General features: G+C 43.6%; 2 protein-coding genes across 4 annotated transcripts; one reads left to right on the top strand and one right to left on the bottom strand.

Annotated features, from left to right (window-relative positions):
- On the top strand, positions 1–15,446 carry LOC143115152 (ceramide kinase). Its single transcript, XM_076277075.1, has 13 exons — positions 1–554; positions 911–1,006; positions 1,197–1,334; positions 1,499–1,627; positions 2,115–2,178; positions 2,520–2,665; positions 2,980–3,054; positions 3,227–3,379; positions 3,750–3,855; positions 4,822–4,922; positions 5,177–5,373; positions 14,156–14,493; positions 14,793–15,446. The coding sequence occupies exons 1-13, from the start codon at positions 428–430 to the stop codon at positions 14,908–14,910; spliced, it is 1,788 nt and encodes a 595-aa protein (XP_076133190.1). The 5' UTR covers positions 1–427; the 3' UTR covers positions 14,911–15,446.
- LOC143115153 (glucose-6-phosphate 1-dehydrogenase-like) lies at positions 15,309–26,161 on the bottom strand. 3 transcript variants are annotated; one of them, XM_076277076.1, is made up of 13 exons: positions 26,091–26,161; positions 25,413–25,542; positions 22,764–22,801; positions 22,551–22,659; positions 22,242–22,459; positions 21,880–22,038; positions 21,506–21,631; positions 21,264–21,357; positions 20,508–20,694; positions 19,320–19,555; positions 17,536–17,612; positions 17,290–17,382; positions 15,309–17,075 (listed from the first exon to the last, which is right to left on the bottom strand). In XM_076277076.1, the coding sequence occupies exons 2-13, from the start codon at positions 25,527–25,529 to the stop codon at positions 16,985–16,987; spliced, it is 1,545 nt and encodes a 514-aa protein (XP_076133191.1). In that variant the 5' UTR covers positions 25,530–25,542; positions 26,091–26,161; the 3' UTR covers positions 15,309–16,984. The 3 variants fall into 3 exon arrangements, 2 of the variants coding, with proteins under 2 accessions (XP_076133191.1, XP_076133192.1); XR_012985059.1 differs by having other exon boundaries at positions 16,970–17,075; positions 17,199–17,382; XM_076277077.1 differs by lacking the exon at positions 26,091–26,161 and having other exon boundaries at positions 25,356–25,433.
- Between the last annotated feature and the right edge of the window lie 807 nt (positions 26,162–26,968).

A 26,968-nucleotide genomic window follows, 5' to 3' on the forward strand; every position in this document is an offset into this window, starting at 1 on the left:
CTGACAAGGAAATGGAAAGCTCTCGTTTTTCACCTCTGTCACATAACCAAAATAAGTTAGAAGCAGAACATGTTTACAGTGATTGGAAAGACTAAAATCTAGTCGGGTAGGAAAACTGTCAGTGTTGTTACTGTATAGAGCAGGCTACAGTGCATGCTGTTATCTATCCTACCGGCTGACTACAGGAAGTACAGTAAGTTATCTGTTGTAGTCGAGACTACTTGGATTGTCGTTTGGCTCAATCAATCACACGTAAGATCTAGAGTAACGCCGATGTATAGTTTAAACTTAAACCGATAGGTTTTTCGAAAACTTTAAAAGTTGTTGTGCCAGCCAGAACGCGACGGTAGTAGCATATGGAACAAAGGCAACGCAACGAGATGCTGTTAGATAACACAATTTAAGACTTATAGCCTATGTCCTCGCAATGGAAATAAATACATTAAAAGTAGAATCGAGTCTGTGGATAGGAAATAAGCGATACCGGGCAGCTCTCAGTGGCTGGTACTTCAGCTGGACTGAGCTTGACAAGAAGAACAGAGAAAAGAAAACAGGTAAGCCTTTCATAACATTACTGCAACCACACTGTCACGGGATGGATGGTGCTCTACCCCGTCTACATTGTGGGCAAAATCGGTAGTCTCCTTCGAGACATATCGATGCTACATAATGCCCATTTGGGTTGTATTATTTATGATTTTTCATGAGAAAATGAACTAAGAAAATGAACAAAGGATTCACTGGGGACAATTAGCCATTTCTTACTTTATGTTGATCTTGGAACAGATAGTACATCCTACACACATGCACAACTGTGTGTTGACCCACTGACATTTGTCATCAGAATATTAGGATACTCCTATCCATAGGTCAAGAAAAAGCATAATTTTGTGTGGATGTGGTTCTTCAGTTTCAGTGCGAGTCTCAGAGGTGATTGGAGTTGAGGATGGGCGAGTGGAGATTCAACCCCAAAAGAAAGTGGAGGACACTGACCGGGACTTCACCTGTAAGACGTGAAATAGACTCTTCACATGTAGCCAGTTCTCATGTTTCTAATTTGGGGAATGATAAAGCTCATTTATTCACAATGTATTTTAAGTAGGCCTAAATTCCTAAATTGAATTTAAGAGTGTTGGTAAACCCAAACATAAAATCTTAGTGCTTTGATCACATATCATCCTCTGCTGTATCCTTAGTATTTTATGTGAAGCGCAGCGGTCGTGGAAGTGGACAGGGAGTGCTGTGGAGTTTGGGCAGGACCCAGTTCAGCTGTCCCAGCCGTGACCTCCGAGACCAGTGGGTGACGCAAGTTCGGACGGCCCTTAAAACCCACAGTAAGCAATAGTGTCCAATCTGTCTGTTCAATCAGTCGTGTGTGTGTGTGTGTGTGTGTGTGTGTGTGTGTGTGTGTGCGTGCGTGCGTGTGTACAGTACATGCGAGCAGAATCTTGACAGTTTAATAATTTCCAGAGTTTCCTGTTGTGTGTCCTTTTTCTAGGTCCCGCTCGCCCTCACAGACTGCTGGTGTTCATTAATCCGTTTGGAGGGAAGAGGAGAGGGAAACAGATCTTCCACTCCTTGGTGGCTCCTCTCTTTGAGCTTGCTGGCATCAGCTCTCATGTTGTTGGTGAGGTGTAGGATCAGTCACTCCTGTCATGATGCCTCTTATCATCTTACAGAGCTTTCCCTCATCACTGCCCTCTGGTCCAAAACTCTCAGACCGTTCACCCAATACCTACCTTTGTGTTTACATAACCCCGTGAGACCTGAACTCCATACCACAGAGCAGTGGGAGATGTAATAGAATCATTTCAGGGAAACATCAACTTAGAGAATGCAGGTGTAGTCATGAACTCTAGCCTACTGATATAGTTTATTGTTATATGATGTTGAGATGGTAATTTTATTGAATCATTTCAGGGATACATCAACTTTGAGAATGCAGGTGTAGTCATGAACTCTAGCCTATTGTTATAGTTTATTGTTATACTATATGATGTTGACTTGGAGGTGTTATGAAAGCGAGCCATGTGGTTGAGACTTTGATCCGTTAGTTGTTGTGTAAAAGTTTCTTGTTGTGTAAAAGAAGCCCTTCTGTGTATGTTGCTGTACAGTTACAGAACGGGCCAACCAGGCGAGAGACCACATCCTGAAGAAAGACCTGACAGGCTTTGATGGGTGAGTTGTACAGTGAACACTTTGCTGGAGAGAAAGACCAGAGGCAGCCCAGAGACAACCTCAACAATAGTATCGGTGTCCTGACCACGGTCACCCGAGATGTGGCCGCCGGGTTATTGTCTGACTTGACCAGTTTAAAGTTTGCCCAACCGTAACCGTAGCAATGACTCTAAATACCCAGCAATTAGCGTCATCTCAAAATCAAGCCCCTCTGAATTCAGCAGAGTGAAAGCCATGTAAGGAGATCTGGACTCGGCCCACCTTTGTTGCTGCAGCGTATGTGTCGTATGAATCCCCATGATCCGTTTGTGCTGAGTCCTCCTTTGTTTTGCTCTGCTCAGGGTGGTGTGTGTGGGTGGAGATGGAATGTTCAGCGAGCTGCTGCATGGTGTGATTGGGCGAACTCAGCAGGAGGCAGGCCTCTCTGAGCATGACCCCAGCGGAGTCCTGCAACCATGTGACCTACATATTGGGATCATTCCAGCAGGTCAGACCATCTCCTTATGCTGCTGCTCTTGAGGAAGAAACCATGTTTTTCTTAATGAGTCACAGGGGACTCCAGCTAACAACACAAATGGAAGAAATAACAGTGCAAGGGTCTAAATGTTCAGAAGGTGTGACTGCACAATCTTTTGTGTACCTCGGTCACATTTTGTTCAAACAAGTTGCTGTTAAATTAAAAGCTTTGTCTGTATCACTGCTGAAAGTGCATTATCTCTTAGAAACATGTCAAGACATCACCTGCAGAGCCACAAACCAGAGTAATCACCTCTGACAGTATCTGTTCCTATTCCCTTGCAGGTTCCACAGACTGTGTGTGTTTCGCCACGGTCGGTGTGAATGACCCTGTTACCTCAGCTCTCCATATCATCATTGGTAAAAAATAAATCTATTATCTATTACCGTTGCAACCTACAGAATGCAGTTGATTTTCAAGTTAAAAAACATTGTTTTATACGATTAATAGCCATGATGAATGGCCCGTGTCTGGCCATGTTATTAAGGCTGTTTGGTCGATCTAATCTATGTTGTGTGTTTCGGTGTTCAGGAGACTCTCAGCCCTTGGACGTGTGTGCTGTGCATCACCAGTCCTCCCTGGTGCGCTACTCCGTGTCCCTGGTGGGCTATGGGTTTTACGGGGACGTGCTTGCGGAGAGCGAGAGACATCGTTGGATGGGTCCGCTTCGATACGACTACTCGGGTAAGGAAGAAAGGAGCGGGAGGGAGAAACACCTGTGGCATAGCAAGTGTAGGTTCCTCTGATACAGCTGCCAGCCTGAGTCACAAATGGGCACGTCAGACCAAACGTGATCAGGATCGGATGATAAACGCACAATGGGTAGACGTGGCCTGCATACACATTAACCCACATTGACCGACCATAGAAATCTTGTGTTGTTAAAGTTTATTCAATAGCACAAAGGACATGGGATAAAGCGTTATCGTGACCTATTACTGTGGATAAGGGGCCATTGGAAGATAACTGATACCTGTTCTTTACTCCTCTTGTGTGCTTTATCCCATTTTTGGGTCACATCTCTTCCTCTCTCTCTCTCTCTCTCTGCCCACAGGGTGCATGATGTATCTGTGTAACCGGAGCTATCAGGGCACTGTACAGTTCCTGCTTGCTGATTCTGGCCTCTCCAGTCCCAGGGACAAAACTCGCTGCCTCTCTGGGTAAAGGCTCAGCTTCTCCCTTTCAATTACCCAATGCTGCCGTTTTTATGAATCAGCTTTTAAAAAACATTTTTATGTGATACTGAATATAGTGCTATTTATATATCCCCCATACATAAAGTCTCTTGGCCTACTTCTCTCTTCATTTAACTTTAAAATGATTTTCAAGGTAGCGCTCTAAAAATGTCTGTAATATAGAGGGCAACTTCAGGCATACAATTCGCCATTTTTCTGTTGGCCTTCCTTTTTGTTTGTCTATAATGCCCTGACAGGGGACTGGTGGGAGCACGGAGAGAGTGAAATGCTCCAGATCTGAAAGTTGCCGATTGGACTTCCCCCATAGCCGTGCCCCAAGGGAGCGTGCGGTTGTTAGCTGGCATCGTTAGGGTGCCCCAAGGGAGCGTGCGGTTGTTAGCTGGGATCGTTAGGGTGCCAGTGGCTGTGGCATAGCGTGCCCCCTGGAGCCTTACTTTCTCTCAGTTGGCCTCTCCTCTAACACGAGATGCTCATGTTGCGTGGGCCTTGAGGAGAGCTATCGCCATGCCCTGTAGGGCCACCTGATAGTGAAGAAACGAGAGAGGCTCGCTGGCGTCTGTTGGCCGGTGTAATCCACACACGCCGAGTGACCAGGTGATCGCGATAGCTTACAGTGAGGCCTTGTCAGTGTGGTGTGCCTTACAGCCTTATGGGGACAGGTTTGGCCGACTCTCCACCTTCCGTCAGTTTCAGGCTGAACGTGACATCCAGGCCTATTTCAATATGGCAAAACCTTAGCTATTCCAAAAGACATAATGCAAAAGGCATCCATCTCTGCCGGCTCCTGCATTCCAAATGGCCAATTGATTTAGTTCATAAGCATGATTCATGAAGTGTATAAATCCGTGTAGATGTGCGGAGGCTTGGGCGGGAGCATGACGTGTGTGTGTGTGTGTGTGTGTGTGTGTGTGTGTGTGGTGTGTGTTTCAGGTGCCGTGTGTGTTCAGAGAGTACAGAGAGACTCTTCCCGCTCTCAGACAGCTGCTCCCTGTACAGTGATAAGCTCAGCCAGTACAGTGACCAATCAGAAGGTAGGATCGGCTCCTGTGCTGCCCCCCATTCATCTTATGTTCAAACGTACACTTGTAAGAAGACACTGAGTAGAGCTCTTCTCCTTTGCATCAGCAATGTTGTAGATATCAGCTCTAATCAGTCCTCTTCTGCCCCGAAAACTGTCCACGACAATTTGTACATTCTTTAAAAGAGTAAAATGTACTTAGAGAACAGTTTGTGCATACTGTAGATATCTGATGCATCTTTTGCCCGTCCTGTTTTACATCTGCAGGTCAGTGGATGAGCGTGTCAGGCCGCTTCAAGTGCATCTCCCTCACGTGCATGTCCAGCTCCTGTCCCAAGAGTCCTCTGGGGCTCTCGCCTTCTGCCCACCTGGCTGACGGGACAGGTGACCTCATCCTGGTGCGGGACACAAACGCCCTGGGCTTTCTCACCTATCTACACCGCCACACCACCTCACAGGACCAGGTAGAGCAATTGTGTTAGCATAATACAGTACATTTAAAAGCTTCTCAGTATACAGTTACAATGCATATAATAAGGACTAGGGATCGACCGATATATCGGGCCGATATTTGCGTTTTTTAAGTGTATCGGCATCGGCCAATAAGCGGCTGCGTTCGCCGATAGTTTTCCCCCGCATTATTTACATACAGGCGTCCACAGGCAGCTCTGTGTTGCTGGAGATGCTGCAATTCACGTGCAGAGTGCCCCTCCCCCACTAGCAGAGTGCTGAAGGCATGCTCTTCAAGACAACAGTAAACTTTAAACTTTCAAGACTTAAAAAATATAGCTGAAATATTGCCATACACTTTGAAAGTGGAAGCAAGTTTGTGGGTCCAAATGGAAAACGCAAATGATTGATAGATAGATAGATACTTTATTTAATGCTGAATGCCTCGTCTATAAAGCTGCTTGCCATTGTATTTAGGGAGCTGCAAATAGCTAAGTTGTAGGCTATCCATATGCGGTAGCTGTTACGAACACTGGTCATATGATTAAGTAATGCCAACGTTGTTCGTGGTATTTGTGGGAGTTTTATTCAGCGACCGCTGGCTGAGTTTTGTACCATAAATGTACCATCTATGCCTTACTTGTGTTTAGAGCTGTTTGCTAACGTTATCATTATCAATCCAGTTCAGTGGTAGTTGAGTTTTCGTCAGCTGCCAAACAGAAGTGTGTGTGTGTGTCTGGTCTGTCTCACTCAGTGGGACACACGCATCACAGCGACATGAAGAGCGCTTTTAAAACTTTGAGAGATGTTTTTATACATTTAAACGTTGATGTCGTTTAGAACAGAAACATCTGACACCACGTTATTTTCCTCTGCTGATTTATGTTCTGTGGTTGACAAATCTGGCAGCTCTTTTTAGAAAATAAAATTGAAACCATGCAGTCTTAAATTACAAATCAAGCACTTTATTTCAGCTACTTTTCAGGCTTATTGTTTTCTTAAATTATTTAAATGTGTTGACAGGACATTTTGTGATGACCTGAATTATGTCTTATAATATGTCAGCAAGCAATGCATCATCAAGGCTGTGTTGTAGGATGTTGATGAAAGCCTTCTACCCTTGCACAGTTAACCATATGCAGTGCACCCATCCATAACTTCAATAAATGTTCCTTTTTTAAATTGAGACTTATAACATTTGTTATCATCATGTATCATTTGTATGATGTAAATTGAGGGACCAAAAGCAGTATCGGCTCCAAATATCGGTTCAAGAAAATCGGCAGCCTGTATCGGTCATCGGCTAAGGCTGATGGAAAAAAATCGGTATCGGTATCTGCACTAAAAAATCCATATCGGTCGATCCCTAATAAGGACTCAAGTATCCAGTTAATTTACTTTAAATGACACTCTAATTTTAACACTCATTTACATTAACTCTTCTAATCACTGCAGTGTTTCCCATACATCCCATTCAAATCCTTGCATTGCCATTGAGCTGCGCTTTTTACGCAAGCAGCCTTTCCTTGCCCCGCCCCGCTCTCTCTCGTAGCCCGCTGTCACTCCTCTGCATGTGCATTTAACAAAATATTTACGATTGTTGAAGGATTGTTGTTGCCACATAGAAGCATTGCATAGAAGATGTCTGGCTAAATTGCTATTAAATCCGCTTAGCATCGTGACCATGCTGCGCAAATTTGTTCAAAACTGCTGCATTGAAGTGAACTCTGCTAAGGTCTTATCACAACATAGTAGGCCACATTGAAGAGACTAAACTAAGTTAAGTTATGAAATCAAGCAGTATCTCAAAGCTAACGTTAGAATACTGTTTGGATGTCGAATTAAGCATGCTTAGCCTACTTACAGCTGCTTGTCAATTTCGTTGAAGGGCTCATTTTATTGACTCTGACACTGAATGTTTGCAAAATCCCGATGTAAATGGAAAAGTGTTTTTTTTTCAAAATTCAAAAGTGCTTGTCCCAAGGAGAAGTACGAACCTTTATTTTAAATATAGCTGCAAGCAGCAATGAGGGGGCCAAGCAGTATAGGCCGGAGTAGCCACGGTGACAAGATAGAACTCAGCAGACACCCGGGATCAACAGGGCTGAAACAGGGCTGAGTATTGCCACCGCCTCCACCAGACAGCCCCCCCCCACCTAATCACCCCTGCCCGTCCCACCCCGTCCTGCCCCGCCCCGCCCCTGCACGCACGCACGCATTAGAATTAACTGGATGGAACATGTTGTCATCAGTTTCACATCAAAAAATAAAAGATCAATAAAACACATCAGCAACTACAGATCAAAATGCAATATTGCTAATTGCAGCCCCAACTACAGGTCAAAGGTCACCAAAGTTTTTAAGCATCCTCCTAATGGGCTTATGAATCCATGTAGTAAGTTTGGTTATGATACATGGCAGGGTTGCTGAGATATGAGCTCACTTCCTGTTTGTCGGCTTCGCAAACAATTTTGATTGGCTGTTACGGGCGAATGCTTTTGTCAATTGTTCCGGAAAGCAATATATTGATAGGTTATCGTCTGAAGATGGTCTCTGCCCATTTTGGTAAGGAACCGCTGAAATTTGTGACCTGTGAAAACTTGTACGTGTTTTTGACTAAATCCAATATGGCGGCCGAATCAATTACGATGACATCACAAGTTGGCATGGGTCGGCCTAAGGCCCTCCAACAGTATTACCAGACACCACTAGTGCATTTTAATTCTAAGCACAACAGCAGCTACAGGCCAAAAGGCATGTTTCTTAATTACAGCGCCCCCTAGAGGTCAAAGGTCACCAGATTTCTTGGGCGTCCCCCTGATTGGGTCTTGAGTCCATGCACCAAGTTTGGCTTTGATACATGCAAGGGTTGCTGAGATATGAGCTCACTTCCTGTTTGGCGGCTTCGTCGCAAGTTTCGATTGGCTGTTACGCGCGAACGGTTTTAGTTCCGAAGACGAAAAGGAATAACTTTTGTGAGGCATACTCTGAAGATCATGTGTGTCAAGTTTGGTGATGATCGGACAAAATTTGTGACCTGTGAAGTTTTAGTTTCACTTTCACTAAAATCCAATATGGCGGAAAATCCATCATGGCGGAAAATGACGTCATAGGGTGCGTTGAACTCGGCCTGGTCCAAGGATTCCAATGGTACCTCATTTTACAAAATCAGGCCAACGGGTCAGAAGTTACATGCGTGAACGCATGCCCAACTTTGGCCTGTTGGTGGCGCTAGAGCGCTCGGGGTGCGGAATTGAAACTTGGTGAAATTAATCATGAGATTCAGCCTAATTAGTGTGCCAAATTTCACAACTTTTCACCAGACGGTTCTATGGGCTGCCATAGACTCCAATGGCGGAGGAAAGATGTTAAATAATAATAAGAAATCATAGAAACACAATGGGTGCCTTCGCAGCTTCGCTGCTTGGCCCCCAACTATGTAGAAAACGTTATGAATTGCATCCACACAGCAGCAGCCTTTCAACTGTGTTACAATTGCAAGGGTTCCCTCATAGTGGGGGGCCTTAAGCACATTTTCGCGCAAATTCATCTAAAAGTGCCAAATTTGGCACAGATGTAGCTTAGGTCATACTGATAGGATTTAGCTAGGGCACAGAGTCAGCGGCCCTTGGGGCCAAGATGGCGGCCAAATCCAATATGGCCGCTGCGCGAAAAGGGTTCCGGTGTTCCAGTTTAGATGGTGAGCAGGTTAACTTGTGATATTTGCATAAAATCTGTGAATATTCAACAAGACCCTGCCTACTTGTTAACAACGCTTTGCTCTGCCTCCGCCCTTCCAGTGCTGGAGATTCACATTTTCACAAGCCTACAGTGCATGACAGAATATGAAGCAAGATCTTGCCGAAAACATGCGGGAATCGCTATGTATAATGCATGTCTGCTTAAGCATCCACACAAAATGTTGTGCAAACAGGAAATGTGTCAAAGTAAATCAGCGAAGGTTTTGTTGGGTTTCGAACATGAGTCTCACTGAGGCAAAATGTTTTAAGCAGTAAGCACTATGCACTACACCACAGAGAGCAACGCTTAGTCTATTAGACTAGTCTACTAACTTAGCTATCCTGATGTCCATGTTAACTGGTGATAGCCTATAACATGAGCAAACACAGCGAATGCATGCCTTGAATAATGCAGATTAATTTTGCCTCAGTAATTTTGCATCACAAACAGTAACAAATGACCCCATCAGACGTTGCTCATTTTTTGTGCCTCGAACTGCTCACTAAAATAGCAAGCTAGCAGCAATAGTCCACCCTGCTAACCAATTACACCACTGGTTATTTTGTATCTATGCAATAGCATGGTGTTCCTATTAAATGAATGTAGGTCTATGTTGTCTTGTGACAGCTTATTTGTCAATCGATCAAGATATTCATTATAGCAAACATCTAGGCTAAGTGAATGTTTTGCAACAGGCTGCTGAACGAGCAGTAAGTAGGCTAAACTATTTTCTAATTTAGGCTACGTGGGAATCTGAAACAGCAACATCTGTCATCAAACTCTCTCATCAAAGTTTTGTAAGCTACCATGATAACCATTTTGTGTCGTCAAATTAGGACCAACAAATTAAATAATATTTAACTCGGAGAAAATAAGTTTCATGTGTTCACTTCAAATCATTAGACAGCTCACTGCATAACACCGAGACATGACACTAAGTTATGATAATTTTTGCCCATGACTGACGTATTTCATATTATTAACCCCCAAAACGGAATAAAGTGTTAGTGGGACATGCCAGTTTGTTGTACATCAGTTAGGTTTTGGTATGTGAGGCAAAGATGAACCTATTTTGTTGTTTTGAGGCTTGCATATGCCCATGTTAAATTGTGATGGCACCAGTTAACATGGGCGTATATTTCTCACTTATGTTAACCTGTGTTAACTTTGACTAACAGTTCAGTATATACATAGAAATCTGGCATTGATTTCAGTGGCTTGTAGTGTAGTGGTATAGACGATGTAGAAGCTAATCCAATCAACTTTCTTGTCCATGCGTGGTTCGAATCCCAGCTAGATCGCTAGTTTTATTTTTTTTCCATTCATATCAGTATGTGTCATATTTGTGGATAATGCTTAAACGGACATGTATTAGACATACACTGGTGATGTTTTCAGCGATATCCTTATATTGTCTCACTTGCAAACACTTCGTGAAAATGTAGCCTAATATAAACCTGCACTATCGGAGGCAGAGCAGATTAAGAAGTAGCCTAGGCAGGGTCTTGTTGAATATTCACTGATTTTATGCAAATATCACCAGTTAAACTGCTCACCATCTAAACTGGAACACCGGCTATAACTTTTGAACTACATGAGTTACAAATACAAACTTGATATCTTTTTCAGCTTAATTGATCATGGGGAATACATAGGAATGTTAATATTTATGACCCGGTGCATCTGGACCCCTTATTCCTCCAATTCTAATATGGCCGCTGTCCAAAAAAGCAGTTTTGGCTGTAGTATGGGGCCTTACACCCCATTGTTTGTGCAAATTAATCTACAAGCACTAAATTTGGCACGGATGCAGCTGAGGACATAATGAAATGATTTAGCCAGGCCGCCCGAGCCAATGGTCCCTGAGACCAACATGGCAGCCAAATCCAAAATGGTTGTCGCCTGAAAGGGATTCGGCTATAGCTTTGGAGCCTGATGAGATACAAATACAAACTTGATGTCTATTTGACCTTTTTTGATGATGGGAAACCCATAGGAATACTTACATTTATGATTGGGTATATCAGGACCCCCCAAATTCCCTAAATTCAATATGGCTGCTGTCCGAATGAGGATGTTGTGTCTATTTTTAGTTTATTGACCACAGGAAGTCCATTGGCATATTTATATATATGCTTGTGTAAGTCTGGAACCTGTATTCTTTTCAAGACTTTGTTTGAAAATCTTTTTTTACCACAACTTTGAAGGTTATTCTCAAGGTGGATTAATTTCCTTATAAAAGTGGAATGCTTTCAGTGTACCACAGGTGAATACATTTCGAAATGTAATCATATAAGAAAGAATAAGACATAATTATTATTGCAAGGCAATATTTATAGTATGTCAAATTGTTAAAAGAATAATATAGTCAATTTGTCCAAAACTCTTCAAAGGTTTGCTTAGCATATCAAAAAACAGCAATAACATAAAAATAACAACAGTGAATTCTCATGGTCTCTCTCATTAATTTTTGCCTGAAGAAGACCCAGCAGGGTCGAAACGTTGCCTGATGTGCATTAAATATATGGGAGTCAAAAGCAGTGTTGCGGACATTATATTTTTTCAATTGAGTAAGTTTTAATTTGTCCTGCACCTGCCAGAAGGTGGGATGTGCACACAATAACTGTTTGCTCTCTCATGAATTCTCATTCTCATGGTCTCTCTCACAATTGTAGTCATGAGAACAAAACACTTATAGAAAAAAGTACACCTGGTTAGGAAGGAAGTAGGTAGGAAAGGAAGTAGTTGGCTAAACACTGTTGTTGGTCATCTTCTGAGACCACAGGTGACCACTACATGGACCCATTACAATTTGCATACCGTCCAGAGGTGGTTGTGGAGGATGCCTTAATCTACCTGCTTCATAGAACACACTCTCACCTTGACAGGGGCTGGCAGTATTGTGAGGATCATGTTCTTTGATTTCTCAAGTGCTTTTAACACCATACAGCCTATGCTGCTATGTGACAAGCTTTGAAGGATGCAAGTAGACACCTCCACAACTTCATGGATTACTGATTACCTGACTGACAGACCACAGGTTGTGAGAATGAAAGGGTGTGTGTCTGAACAGGTAGTCAGTCGCATAGGAGCACCACAAGGAACTGTGTTGTCTCCTTTTCTTTTCACACTGTACACCTCAGACTTCCAGTACAACTCTGAGTCATGTCACCTGCAGAAGTTCTCAGACAGTTCACAGACTGCAGTTGTGGGGTGTGTCAGTGATGGTGAGGAGACGGAATACAGGCAACTGGTGGACCACTTTGTGACATGGTGCAGAAACAACCACCTTGTCTTGAATGTGGCTAAGACAAGGGAAATGGTGGTGGGCCAGGCCTGAGCTAAATACCATTTCAATACTGGGTGAGGAAGTTGTTGAGAACTACAAATATGTGCGGGTTCTTATAGACAATAAACTGGATTGGAGGTATATATATACTCTTTTGATCCTGTGAGGGAAATTTGACTCTGCATTTAACCCAATCCGTGAATTAGTGAAACACACTCAGCACAAAGTGAACACACAGTGAGGTGAAGCACAGAAGCGCAGGTGTCCCAACGCAGTGAGCTGCCTGCTACAGCAGCACTCGGGGAGCAGTGAGGGGTTAGGTGCCTTGCTCAAGGGCACTTCAGTTGTTCCTACTGGTTGGTGTTTGAACCGGCAACCCTCCGGTTACAAGTCTGAAGCGCTAACCAGTAGGCCACGGCTGCCCCAAAGAAGGGTCAGAGCAGACTCTATTTTTTGAGAAAGCTTAAGTAATTTAATGTGTGGTCATGGTAAAAAAAATTAGTTTTCATATGTAGCTTATTCGGTTCAAAAGTTGTAGTCAAAACCCTTTTTCGGAGTCACCAGATTGAATTTGGGGACTTTGAGAGTCCAGATATACCCAATCATAAATATATATTTTGTGTTTCCCATAGCCAGAAAAGGTGAAATATTTATTAATTTTACATTTGTATCTCATCTGGTTCAAAATATGCAGCCTACAGTAATCCCTTTTCAGGTGGCGGCCATATTGGATTTGGCAGCCATCTTGGTCCCAGGGGCCACTGGCTCCGGCATCCTCCCTAAATCATTTCAGTATGCCCTCAGCTGCATCCATGCCAAATTTTGTGCTTGTAGATAAATTGCCGAAAACAATGGGGTGTAAGGCCATATTGGAATTGGAGGATTAAGGGGTCCAGATATACTGGGTCATAAATATAAACATTTATATGTGTTTCCCATGAGCAATTAAGCTGAAAAAGACATCAAGTTTGTATTTGCAGCTCATGTGGTTCAAAAGTTATAGTCGGAACCCTTTTCGGGCAGCGGTCATATTGGATTTGGCTGCCATCTTGGCCCCAAAGGTCGCTGGCTGCGGAACCCTAGCTAAATCATTTCAGTATGACCTGAGCTACATCTGTGCCAAATTTGGTGCTTGTAGATAAATTGGCGCAAACAATGGGGTATAACTACAGTCAAAACTGCTTTTTTGGACAGGGGCCATATTGGAATTGGAGGATTAAGCTGTCCAGATATACTGGGTCATAAATATAAACATTCCTATGTGTTTCCCATGATCAATTAAGTTGAAAAAGACATCAAGTTTGTATTTGTAGCTCGTGGTTAAAAGCTAGTCGAAACCCTTTTCGGGCAGCGGCCATATTGGATTGGCTGCCATCTTGGCTCCGAGGGTCTGTGGCTCCGGCGCCCTAGCTAAATCATTTCAGTATAACTTGAGCTACATCTGTGCCAAATTTGGCGCTTTTAGAAGAAATTGCGCGAAACGACCTATTTATGTGCTTAAGGCCCCCACTATCAAACGTCTTAAAGTGACAGGCACTCAATTAGACCTATACACTACCAAGACGATCTTAATCCCCCCCCCCCCCCTTGTCAAAGTCAGCTACCGCCACAAATTGAATCCAATTCTGTGGGAAACACTGCACTGTTATGATTTGCAAAACCAAGTATATTGAGCTCATTAAGTATTTAAGGTGATCCAGACCAGTTGTTTTTGTAATATTGTAATCGATGATGAAATGGGCAACTAACATTTAGTTTTGTCTTAGTTTGACCTGCCTTTCGTGGAAGTGCACCGGGTCAAGGCCGTCAAGTTCACTCTCCCCCCTGGCGAAGACTCTGGAGAGGCCGAAGAGTACGAGAGGTCGGAGCAGAACACTGAGGAGGAGGAGGAGGTGGCTATGGAGCACCCTGACAAGCCATGTGTGCATGAGTCCAGCAAGAGTGGCTCCCTGCAGCACCTGGCCTGCACCGCTAAGGAGCGTGGGGCGCCGGGCAAGAGGAAGACGAGTGACTTCCTCTGTGGCCTCTGCTGCAGCAAGCCTCCGGCTGTGTCAGTGTGGAACTGCGACGGAGAGATTCTGCCCCACACAGAGATTTCATGCAGGTATGGGAATGAAACATCTAGGTGCCACTACACCTTCCAAAAAACATTGTAGCTTTCTGGTCTTACCCAAGCACCACGAACACACACCCTTGTATGGTGTGCAGTGTGGTGTATACCCTCCCATACTGTATGCCCTACTAAAACATCTCAAATTCTCATGTTAAGCAGTTTCAGTCCACACAGTGTAAAGGAAATGGTTATTATGTGGCTCAGATTCACTGTGCTAACAGAGCTTTGTGCTTTGATGGAAACACTTGGAGGTCATTGTGTCGTTTACTGGTTCCTTCCTGTGTGTGCAGGGTACATGGGCAGCTGGTGCGACTGTATGCCCGGGGCATCGAGGATGAGGCCAGGGCCGTGGGCCTGTGTGAAGACAGCAGGGACTGCCAGGGCAAATGTGTGCTTCACAGTCGATGAAGTTCCCCATTTCTGTGACTTACATGGGCCAATCCACTGATGAACCAGGCTGAATATGTGATGGTGAAGGTACAACAGATGGCCACCCCAGTTATCCTTCAATTTCAGAGTGTTTCTGTCCGTCATAGTAATGGCACCAGATATCTGTTAGCAACAGACCATTTCCACAAAACCTTAAATGTTACATTTTTACAGACTACATAATCTTGTGTGTTACTACTACATTCTTAGTTCTTGTGTAGATATTTTATCTGGCTGTGTCCTGGTTTGATCCACTGGTAGGTGTAATGCATACTGTACCCATACCAGTACCACCACGTTATTGTGTGTTGTTATAACTTTTACATGGCTTGTGCTAAAGTGTCTTATCTTGTTTTAAATTATACACCACAAGTTGGTATGAGGTAGCAAAAGCTTTTTTTTTTTTAATTCAGCAGAAAGTATATAGGAAACAATGTACATGGTTGTGACGGTATAGCATGAAAATCATATAAAATAAACCTTCAAACTGCACTCAGTGCAATTATGCTCAACAAGGCCTTTTTGCATGTTCACTGATGTCATTACCTGATTGTATCCATGCTCACACACACACGCACATCCACACCTACATTTCTCTACTACCAACAATGGTGCCACCCATGGACCCAAACTTGCAGGGTGAGGCACCTCCAGGGCATGAGGTGGACAGGAGAGGAGGCGAGGCCCAAAGCTAGCCCTCATACCTGGGAGGGAGAGTAGCACACATCACTGACTCAGCCCAGAACCAGATGGTCGGGCACTTGACATTCCTCCTGAGACTGAGCAAGTCTCTGGAATGTGCTTCGACCACATTGTTATTGGTTTGAATGCCATGTAAAAGAAAACATGCATTCTAAATGTAAACATGCATTCTACATAGTGATTGGTTTGAATCCATATTTTGGTCAAGACAGGAGATTTTTGATGAAAGACTGGAATAAGAGTGAAAGGGCTTAGCGAGAGAGTTAGTTGGTCTTACCTTGTTTGTTCTGGCTACCTATTGTTCGACCTGGGTTTACCTGCGTCTCGTTTCCTGTGAGGTGAGTGCGTGTGTGTATTTGGTCACCTCAGCTTTACGGGAAGTCACACACGTGCAAACATCCACCCACAACGTAAATGGACTTGCACACCTCGTCACAAAACACGTCTTAAAGAGCTCAAACTCAAACACACCTTGATAACAACAAGCCAAACTCATCCCACATAATGCTCTCTATTATGCTGTAAACAAATGCTGTATCCTGTACACAAAAGCACCACCCTTTCTTTACAAAGAAAAGGGAAGTTAAGCCACCATTGCTCTTACAGCTTTTGGCTTACTGGAATGTAGCCATAGTCAAAGCAGACCACAAAAAAAAAATTGAAGCTTTAAGTCCTCTGTTTTTTGCTTGACTACAGCGATTAAAAATGAATGAAGGCAAGTGCAAATAACCTGTGCTCCAGTCCAAACAGAATGGACAAAAATAAATGGGAGAACAAAACATAAAATGCAACAAAATAATGAAATAAATACCTTTATGACCAGCTCCCTTCAGAGCAACATTATGAAAGCAAGAGGACAGGACTTAAGTGATTAAAAGAGAGCAAATAGGTAAGTACATTGGTACTTATTACAACACAAGTGCACCAATCAGTTTGGTTAACTTATAAAAGCTTGGCTGAATTAAACAATTAAGCAAACAAAAGCATTACAAAATGATCTTTGACCATGTCAATTAAGACTATTACCATGGCAGATACCATTATCAAAAATAGTTCTCCTCTTGCATGCAAATGTAAGTAATTATTGAAAATATAGTAGGATGTCAGAGTCTACAGCTCTACATTCATTGTACTCCGCGGTCATGACTATAAAAATGTATTATTCTGTGGCACTATGACTAAAGGCGGCAGCACATGGCGAGTCTACATTCTGTGCTGCTGTGGCACTGCTAAATGAGAATGGCGCTACTGAATGTAGAAGTGTAGAGGTGGCTCTGGCCCCTTGCGGTTCAATTGGAATGAGATTTTGCAGTTTGATTTTTGTCTTTGGCCAGGAGGTCATGCTTGGCCGTCATACAGCGTGGGGGTTGACCCACTTGTAAGTTCCTTCGTAGCGGAATCCCACTCGCTTCATCAAATCGTCTGCCTCTGTGGGCCCCCGACTAAAAGAGAGAGAGAGAGAGAGAGATAAAATACACAGAGATAAGGAGACCACAAAATACCACAACAGTGGAGCAACCGCCCACACATTTTCTCTTAAATATGTAGAATGTTTCAAAACACACCAAAAACTCTATCAGCAGGACTATCTCCACCCCTGCAGACGCCTGTGGGAGAGAGATGTTGTTCTGAATGATGGCTGGTGACGGCTCCTACCTTCCGTATGTGTACGGTATGGCAGGCGTCTTCTCTTTATGAATGTGGTGGAGCAGAGGAGTGAAGATTCTCCAGGCCTCCCGCAACTCATCACTGGAACACAAGACATGACACTCTTACAGTCACCACTGAGCCAACCCCAGAGCACAGGACACACACATGCTCTCTCTCTCTTTCTCACTCTCTCACAAACACACACACAGTAACATATATATAAATAAATATAATAAAAGCACACACACAGACCTGCGCACAAAATGCATCTGACTCCCGCAGAAGACATCCAGGATGAGCCGCTCATAGGCATCAGGAAGCTTCACGCCCTGCAGAGGGAGATACACAACCAGAAACCTGTAGTCCATATCCTGCATATTACCCTGCAGGCCACTGTATTAAAATTTACTCCGAGATAAGGTCAAATCTCTCTCCATTAAACAGAGCCCCTTAAATCCTAGTATGTAATGGTACCCTCTGCATTTTAACCTTTCCAATAGAATTAATGGGTATCATTAGCATGTTGCTATGGCAGTGGCGCACATACTCAGAGAAAGTGAATGTTTGGAGATGCAGTGAAATCTTGGTGAAATTGGCAGGAGTGGAATGTGGAAAACTTGGATCAATCATTGATATCAATATTTTGATCCAATTTGGTAACATGTTCTTGACTTTTCAACATGGTCATTATCCTGCTAAAATGTATTCACAAATATACAGACAATGTATGATGCCCAATAAACTCTAGGATTCACACTCTCTTGTAGCCATAACCACCAGAGCATCTGTAGAAACTGATGGAGTAATAATGACATGGCCCACACTCGCTGGGTTTCCATTCAGCTCATTCCCATATTCTAAGTGGATTTCAGTGTTTCCAGTCGGGATTTCTTTCTTATTTGAATAGTTCAAATGTGCATTAAAAAGTTGGATGGAAACCCAGCTACTGTTCCAGAGCTCTGCCAAGAGGATAACACACATCCAATCAATCAAGCCCATCAACCACCTCCCTATCAGGATCAGGTGTGTGGTGTTATTCACTCTGTAGTACACTACAGTACATGGCATAGCCAATGAGTGAATGTTCTCTTGTGAATTCCGCCTCGCAATCTATTGCACAACCCAAGAAAAAACGAGCATACAGTAGGTGAACAAACATCCATAATAAAACTATACTGTACATACTCTAGCACTGTCTCGCCCAACAAGCTCAGGAATATGCAGCTCATCCTGTACATGCATCAGACACAGGTGTCTTTGTTCTATTCTCCATGTGTTCACTGCGCTATTCCCAGTGTTGGGAAGTAACTGAATACATGTGTTCACTGCACTATTCCCAGTGTTGGGAAGTAACTGAATACATGTATTCTGGACAGGGCTCCAGACTAGCTTTTTGCATTGGTTGCACTGATGCGCCAAACTATTATATTTCCCTCTCTGTTTATATTGATAGCCTAAATGACAAACATCGGAGGGCGTGTACTGTAGGATGTAAAATTAGTTTTGTTGCAGCCAGTAGGGCCTATATGCAGCCAGCATGTTTTAGGCCAGTACAGGTTCTTGTTTCTTGAAAGTGTGTTCTGCAAACAGGCATGTAACTCACCATGTGCTGTTGAAATTCATTACAAAGAATCTGTATATACTTTGTTTGCGATTTGGTAGCCTTTTAGCCTATGTGCAGACAAATCATCTTTGCTCTGTCTTTGACACAATTACATTCAGTGTTTCATATGTTTTTATATCAATCCATACTCACTGTAAAGTAGGTTTTGAGTTGTTGTTGATACTATGTGTCTTACACATTCACATAACCTTGCATAACTGTTCCATCCACTGATAATAAAATATCATACAATGCTGATGTAATCCAAAGTATTCAAAATACATTACTCATTTTGAGTAATCTATTGGAATACGTTACAAAATACATTTTAGGGCATGCATTCTGTAATCTGTAGTGGAATACATTTGAAAAGTAACCTTAACAACACGGACTATTCCATTCGGTGGCCTTCAGGCCCTGCTGGTCCCCTCACCCTGTATCTGCTGCGGTAGGTGAGGTCCAGCTCGGTCTCCTCGGGGCTGAAGTAGACGCCAGGCTTCTTGCTCATCATCTTGGCGTAGATGGCCTCGTCAGGCTGCACGCGCACCACCAGCTCATTGCGCTGGCACTGCGCGTTGAAGATGTCGCCAGGCACATCGGTGAACTGCAGCCGGACCTCTGCCTTGCGCTCGTTCAGGGCCTTGCCGCAGCGCAGCACGAATGGAACCCCTGAGGAGAGCCAGGGGAGTATCAGCAATTCTATTTAAATAAAGGGCTGTTCACACCAGGAACTATAATGGTAACTATAACGATAACTATACCGATAACCATAACTATAACCATAACCATAACGATAACTATAACCGTAATGATAACTATAACCATAATGATAAAAGTGTCCACACAGACCAACGATAAGCAAAGTCTCTCCTTGTGTTAATGAATGTGATGGGTTCTGATTGGCTGTTAGCTTTTTATCACAAATTCGCTCTGAAAGTGATCCCCAACAATATCGTTCTTTATGTCGCTATCGCTATTTTTTATAGTTATCGTTCTTGGTGTGAATGGCCCTTAAGTTCTGTCCTGGGTGCTCCATATGGTTTGGTGCTATGAATAAGTAATATGAATAATACATTTGTCAATCTAATCACACAGATTTTTTAAAAACATTTTTGACAAGTCTTGCCTTTAGAAGAGAACAGGTCGTAACAGTTAAGGTTACTATCACAGCAGAACGTGTGGTCACACTACGGCAGCAGAAAGAGATAAAACATAGTGTACCGCACCATGTTGTTTAAAACATAGTGTACTGCACCATGTTGTTTAGTCTGCTTTGGCAATGCAAATGCATTCTTTGGTTTTAGCTGCAGAAACGAGGAAACGCAACTAGGGGAGAGATTTAGCACAGAAGTGCTCTTTGTTAAGAACGGACAGTGTGAGAATTCATGTGGAAACCAGCCTGAGCTGCATGCATATCTGTCTATCTACAATAAGTGAAACATGAAACACTCCATTCAAACAATGACATAACATTTAGTAGACTTGTAGGTTGTCATGATGTTGCAAGCCGAGTGATTCACCTTTTCAGAACTGACTTTTCAACCCTGCGGGTAGATGAATTTGTCACCAACAGAGACCCGGGGGAGAGAACCGATTTTGAGTAGAGAAAAAGGCTAGTTACCGTCCCAACGCTCGTTGTGGACATACAGCACCGCTGTGGCAAAGGTGGGTGTGCAGGAGCCTTTTGGAACGGTTGGGTCATCGAAGTAGCCCAGTTTGGCATCACCCTTCCCCTCTGGGTCCCCAACATACTGACCCAGCACCACATCAGACACGCTCACGGGAGAAATGCTCTTCAGCACTTTCACCTGGACACACACACACACACACACAGTACAACACAAACATAGACAGACAGACAGACAGACAGACAGACAGACAGACACACACACAAACACACAAAATGCAGCACAACAAAAACATAGAGACAGACAGAAACAGAGGAGATCAACATGAGTAATTCCTTTGGAAAAACCAGTCCTGGGCATTTGAAGAAATTCACTAAATCCAGGGTGCAGTCTGAGGAGGGCAATGTGTGTTCTGTTCATCATTAAGCACTTCAACCATGGCATCCCTAGGAAAACATGACATAATTGCTAATCTGAGCTCAACAGTTGTGAGTCTATTTCAGCTCATGCAGATCGATCGCTTCCTTGCAGGGCAACAATTCAGCAGCTGGAGGGTGCCTAGTACTTGAGCAGCATGAGAAGAAAAGGCAAGCTCCAGCCAAGGAGGCCAAAACATCAATCAATCCACAACCTATTTGTTTACCATGCTGGCCAAAAAAAATGTAAAACTAGACACTGAAGTGGTGTGCTGGCATGTCTGTCTGCGGTGGCGTGAATATCAGTGTCTTGCGGGCGCTGGGTCACATTACCTTCTCATCTCTCACGTCGTCCGAGCTGGTGGAGGCCGGCTTCTCCATGGCGACCAGGGAGAGCATCTGGAGCAGGTGGTTCTGCATGACATCGCTGTGGGCGCGAGGAGAGGTGTTATTTGACACCCCGCTGAGAGCTAACAGTCTTCCTGGATACTGCTCATCAGCTACGACTGTCAAACTACTTCATTAAAGCTGAAGCCACCAGGTTCATGCATGTGAGACATGACTCTGTTCCCTACCGAATTATGCCAAAGTCGTCAAAGTAGCCTCCTCTGCCCTGAGTGCCAAAGGGCTCCTTGAATGTTAGAACCACGCAGGCGACACTCTCTCTGTTCCAGATGGGCCCAAATATCCTGTTCCCGAACCTGCAGGCCAGAAGAACAACATTCATGATTGAGTCAAACATGTGGCCAGGTTCTGGGCAGGTTCTCAAAGTGGATTGCAAATTGCAAAGAGCAGATGGTAAAGAGTGCTTTGTTGGCCCGAATGGAAACTGGCTGAAAGAAATCAGACAGATGTATACAGTCCGCGCTGCAGAGGAAAGCCATGGTCAGGGTGTTCTTTTTCAGAGCTGTTACACTGCTTCTGACACTAGTGAAGGCAGGAGCAGTACCTCAGCACCATCAGGTTCTGCACCATCTCCTTGCCAAGGTAGTGGTCAATGCGGTAGATCTGGTCCTCGGTGAAGAGAGATGAGAGGTGGAAGGACAGCTCCTCAGAGGTCTGCAGGTCACGGCCAAAGGGCTTCTCTACGATCACCCTGTTCCAGCCCCTAAGTAGACATCATCAGAGACGATCAATCATCATATTCATCACTGCTTACTTTTGGCAAACAGCAAAGCCACAGGCTCATTAAATCAACTGCAACTTTGTTGTGAGGAGAGACTATTTCCAGACACCTGCTCTGAGTAATCCTCCACCGAAATAGAGAGTCGTACGGTGTGGTGTGTGCTAGCAGAAGAACACACAACTCACTTCCTGCTCATGCAGTGGTGCTTGATGTTCTTGGTGACGTCGTGGTAGACGCTGGGTGGCAGTGCCAGGTAAAAGAGGCGGTTGGCCTCGGAGCCGCTGGGCAGGCCGTCCATGTGAGCCCTCAGTTTTGAAAAAGAGTCGCCGTCGGCGTACTTCCCACTCAGGTAAGTGTTCCTGCTGATGAAGGCTGCCAGTCGCTCGCTTTCGCTGTCAGCTACCTGCAGACCCACTTAAAACAATTAGAGAGAGCCTTTTGATACGGCTTTGGCAGAACAGGAAAACATAGTTGTGTGTGATGATATGCGTCACCTTCATGTACGGCAGGCAAGCAGAATGAATGGCTTCCACCGTCAAATTGGAGCGGGCAAAACCCACAAAGTAAGTCTCCTCTGGGAGAAGTCCATCTCTAAAGAGCCACCTTCAAGATCACAGAAACAAACAAACAGAGATGATGAACACAAACACTAGTGTTAGCAAAACCGCATACAAAAACATATATTCTTCCTTCACAACAATACTCACCACAGTGTGGGATAAATCTTCTTTCTGGCCAAGTCTCCCTGAAACAAGATTTTAGTATATGTGAAGTTCAAAGAGTGAAAAAGGCTATGCCGCAAACACTAACAGCATCTACCTTTAATCTGATCTCACCACCACTGCTGTGGTACTTTCAACTTATTAGTAACATACTCCCTGATTTTTCAGTTGTATACTGTAGGGGTCACTGTTCATGTAATATCAAATGTGGTCCTCAATACATAGTGTAATGACAAACACAGGAAATCAGGTTTGCAGTTGTTGTTATTCTGATACGTTTCATACAATACAATTAATAATAATACAATTAATACACAATCTACAGTCAAATGAAGCATAAAGGATAGCCTGATGCCTATTGGTTAAATTAGCATAGAAACATGGTCCGCTTGTTCACCAGTGAGTGCTTTAAGACAAGTTCAATGTGCAAAGCCTAGTGACATTTTAAAGGACATTGTGTGGTGTAGCTGTGGGCTCCCATTACCACACTGAGTGACCCAGGCATGATCATCAGGTCTTTCCTACCCACCTATGACGCAGCAAAACTAAATCATGTCTAACTGAATAACACACTACACAGGCAGAATTCTTCCAGTTTATGAGAAAATGTTGCATGTCTCTCCACTAGGAAGTCAGTGATTATTAGTTTTCACTGAGAGTACAGAGAGTACAGTTATTCTCTAGCAATGTGCCCTCTGCAACCACTGACCAGTTCATGTGGTTTCACCCACAATTAGAGGGTGAATGACCTCGAGTGACACCAGGGGCGTCACTAGACCTTATTCACTGGGGCACGTGCCTTAGTAAAAGTCTCCAGTGCCCCAGTAAAATTCTAGCGTGGCTCTAGCTGGAAACGGCATTCATGAGCGCATCTCCGTGCCTGCTTTACTCATGGCTCGAGCCTGTCACTTACTAGCCAATAAAAAAAAACAAAGAATAAAGAAAGGGGCCATAATAGCCAATCAGGAAATAGCATCTCTGTAGCTGGGTAAGATTGAACGCAACAACCAATGAAAATCGTTCACATGATTCTTCCGAGTGTTTCGTTGTACTGCACACACACACACTGTGGAATCGGCTGGAGCTCATTACATCACTTTGAGCACAGGGTAAGTCGTCCCCTAATGTTACAACAAATTCACAACTTGTTTGACAGAAAAAATGACAAGTTGATCGCTGTTAGAGAGTGTTGCCCACATAACTAGCATCTGTTTTTCAATGCTTAGCGTCATTGTAGCCTTAGCAACAGTTTACCAACTTGTGCTCTCTCACTCACACACACACACACACCATGCGTAGGCTGCATGCACACATGCGGACAATTAACAACGATTTATACTATACTGTAGAAAGAGTCCTGTAAAAGTAGCCTATACTGTTTGTGAAGCTGTCCTACTGTAAAACTAAACATAGCCTTCTGATAAACTATATAGAGATGGACATCAGAAAATTCTTCCTGAACAGAGGCAGAGGGAGAGGAACAGTGAGGAGAGATGAGGAGGATGAGGGAGGTATGATAATTTTGCCCACATTAACGGTAACATTAACATTTATGCTGGTAATAGCCAGTGCTGTGATTTGATCAATGATTTAATGGCAAACTCAAATAAGTTTGCTGCATTTGCAAATGTAGCCTATAATAATACACAGAATTAGATAGCCATCTGTGTAGATTATTATAGGCTACATTTGCAAATTATCACCAAAAGTCAGTATGAAGGCTTTAGTAGGCTATTTAAGCTACAAAGAACTGCAGTATTGCCAGGATGTCTATAGGACCCTTGCCTGGGAGGGAAGTATATCTCAATTTTGACTAAAAATAAGCTTCCCTTGTGTTAGTAGGAAAGCCTATTAAATGAATGCAGTGAGTATAGGCCTACTTATGCCTATGTGTTTGGATGTTGCTGGATAGTGGCTGCTACAACAATTGAGGGAGAGAGTGCTGGAGGAGGAGAAGGAGGAGGAGAAGAAGGTCAAAGAGAGGGAGAAGAGAGGGGAGAAAGAGCACAGGCTCGGCAGTCCAGTACCAGGCAGAAGGAGGAGGAGGAGGAGAGAGACAGGCAAGAAACGGATGAAGACATGATGGGGGCTAGGCGTAAAACTATTCAGAGTATGGAGGAGGATGTCTGTGACCTAGGGGAGATATGTGATGGTTCAAATCAGGCTAGCCATTTATTTCATATTGCGCGCACAGTTATTTATTTAATTTTTTTTATGTATTGGGAGTTGGGGGCCTGTGCCCCAGCAAAGCTCTAGGTCTAGAATCGCCCCTGAGTGACACCAAACAAAAAAAAATCACTGATATTATGTCAAGTGACACGGACGACATAAACGCAGAGGTGTAACTCAGCTGGGCAAGTCAAGGCAAACTGTGGGCATATAAGTTATTCCTCAGGTGCAATGAGCCTGACACTGCAGGCTCACATGCCAACCAACCCCCTCAGTTGATTTCACAGCAGGATGCAAATCCTGGTGAGGTTGCACCCCACTGTGCAATGGAGTTAATTAAATTCTGCTTACCTAGTTTTATATCACCTACATGTTCTGCCTTTACAAAAAAAACTAGTAGTGCCTTACACAAATCCCCAGTTTGGACTGTAAACGTGCTGAATGCAATCATCGAGGCAGACTCACTGAGGCACCCAAGATAATGAAAATATGGGTGTCAGACTGGTGGAACTCGTGGTCATCGTATAGCTCTTTCCTAAGCTGCCCGAACACCTCCGAGCGAGAGAGTGGAAGCGAGGTCATCCCGTGGGTTCGCCTGAAGAAAAGGAACAGTTCAAAGCGTGCAAATGAATAGCAGTGAACATCACATTTTCAAACCTAAGACAGTAACTTCATGTATTACATGCGTCTGTCAAAATGGCCACACGGTTACAATCTGACCATTCAACATGCTGTTTAGGTAATGTTACTAATTACCATTGGAACCCGTTAAAATTGCTTTGTTGACACAAGATAGCTGACAAACATTTATCGACGTCAACGTCCAAGTTAGAATGTAGATCACATATGTGAGACATGCATGCAATTAGGTATCGTATCGGTAGAAGCCACAGCTATGCTGAGTTGCAAAGGTAGGATTACCATCCACATGTTGGCACGAGGATTTGAGAAACATGGCTATCCTAGCTAATGTTACTACTGTAGCTAACGTTACCATGCAACATAAATCCAGCAGAACAGATAGATTGTTAGCTCGTTGACAAGGCCTGTGTGCACTCAAGACAGAATGTATAGCAGCCTGTGACGTTCGACACAACTACGATACTTGTACATTTTACTTAGCAAAATGCATGTGGCACTTACAGTTCAAGTGAGGCGTCCTGGTTTGCATAGATACGGAATTTGGGCACTGGACTGGACTCCAACCCGCACTGTCATGATGACATCACGGTGATTGTTTCCTTTCTGGGAGGTTTTGTTTAGCTTCGAGACAATCTTCCCATTGGTCATACTTCAACACATGCTTTGCACACTACAAACCCCGCCCACACGTGGTATGCTTCTCTACTACCCAGGCTAAACTATGTAAAATAATTTTACCCAGCAAAAAGCAGGAGGTACATTTACCACATGCAGTTAAATTCAACTGCTAACAACTAAGCATACTTTTGTCATTTCGAAGTTTAGGCCTATCCTTAATTGTGATTGTGAGTGTTTTGAATAGTAGTGCCATCTATTGTTACAGTGATGCTATTGGAAGTGTGCAACCTCATATTTTCCCATTGGCAGCAACCTGCTCCATAAGCAGTGACCTATTGTTAATGTTTAACAATGAAAGGTTGTGAAATGTGAATCAGTGACACGTTTAAATGAATACATTGTACAAAAGTTCAATATCATGAAAAGGAGTTATTCATACAAAAATACAGATTGTATTTGCTCATAATTGAATCACAGCAGTACTGTCAAAGTTAACAAACAGTCTTATATCACACACCCCACATACAGAGCTCTCTGAGAATAGAAGGGCAAACAAACTTCACCAAATAGGCATACCCAAAATCCCCATTCCAACACTGTCAATTAATTTATCATTTCACCACTGGGAGTGGTTCAGGACTTCATGGAGTTTCAGCTGGTTCTTCAGTTTAAGATCATTCCATTAAACATTTACACTCTTTTCTATGGAGTGAGATCTTTGTTCTGTCCCACTTCCTGGAAAGGCCTCATTCAATGAACCG

Source organism: Alosa pseudoharengus, unplaced genomic scaffold (assembly GCF_046254945.1).
Source record: "Alosa pseudoharengus isolate Yale_2024_CS ecotype anadromous, Long Island Sound unplaced genomic scaffold, YU_APseudo_1.1 YU_APseudo_1.1_scf_9, whole genome shotgun sequence".
Classification (NCBI taxonomy): Eukaryota; Metazoa; Chordata; class Actinopteri; order Clupeiformes; family Clupeidae; genus Alosa; species Alosa pseudoharengus.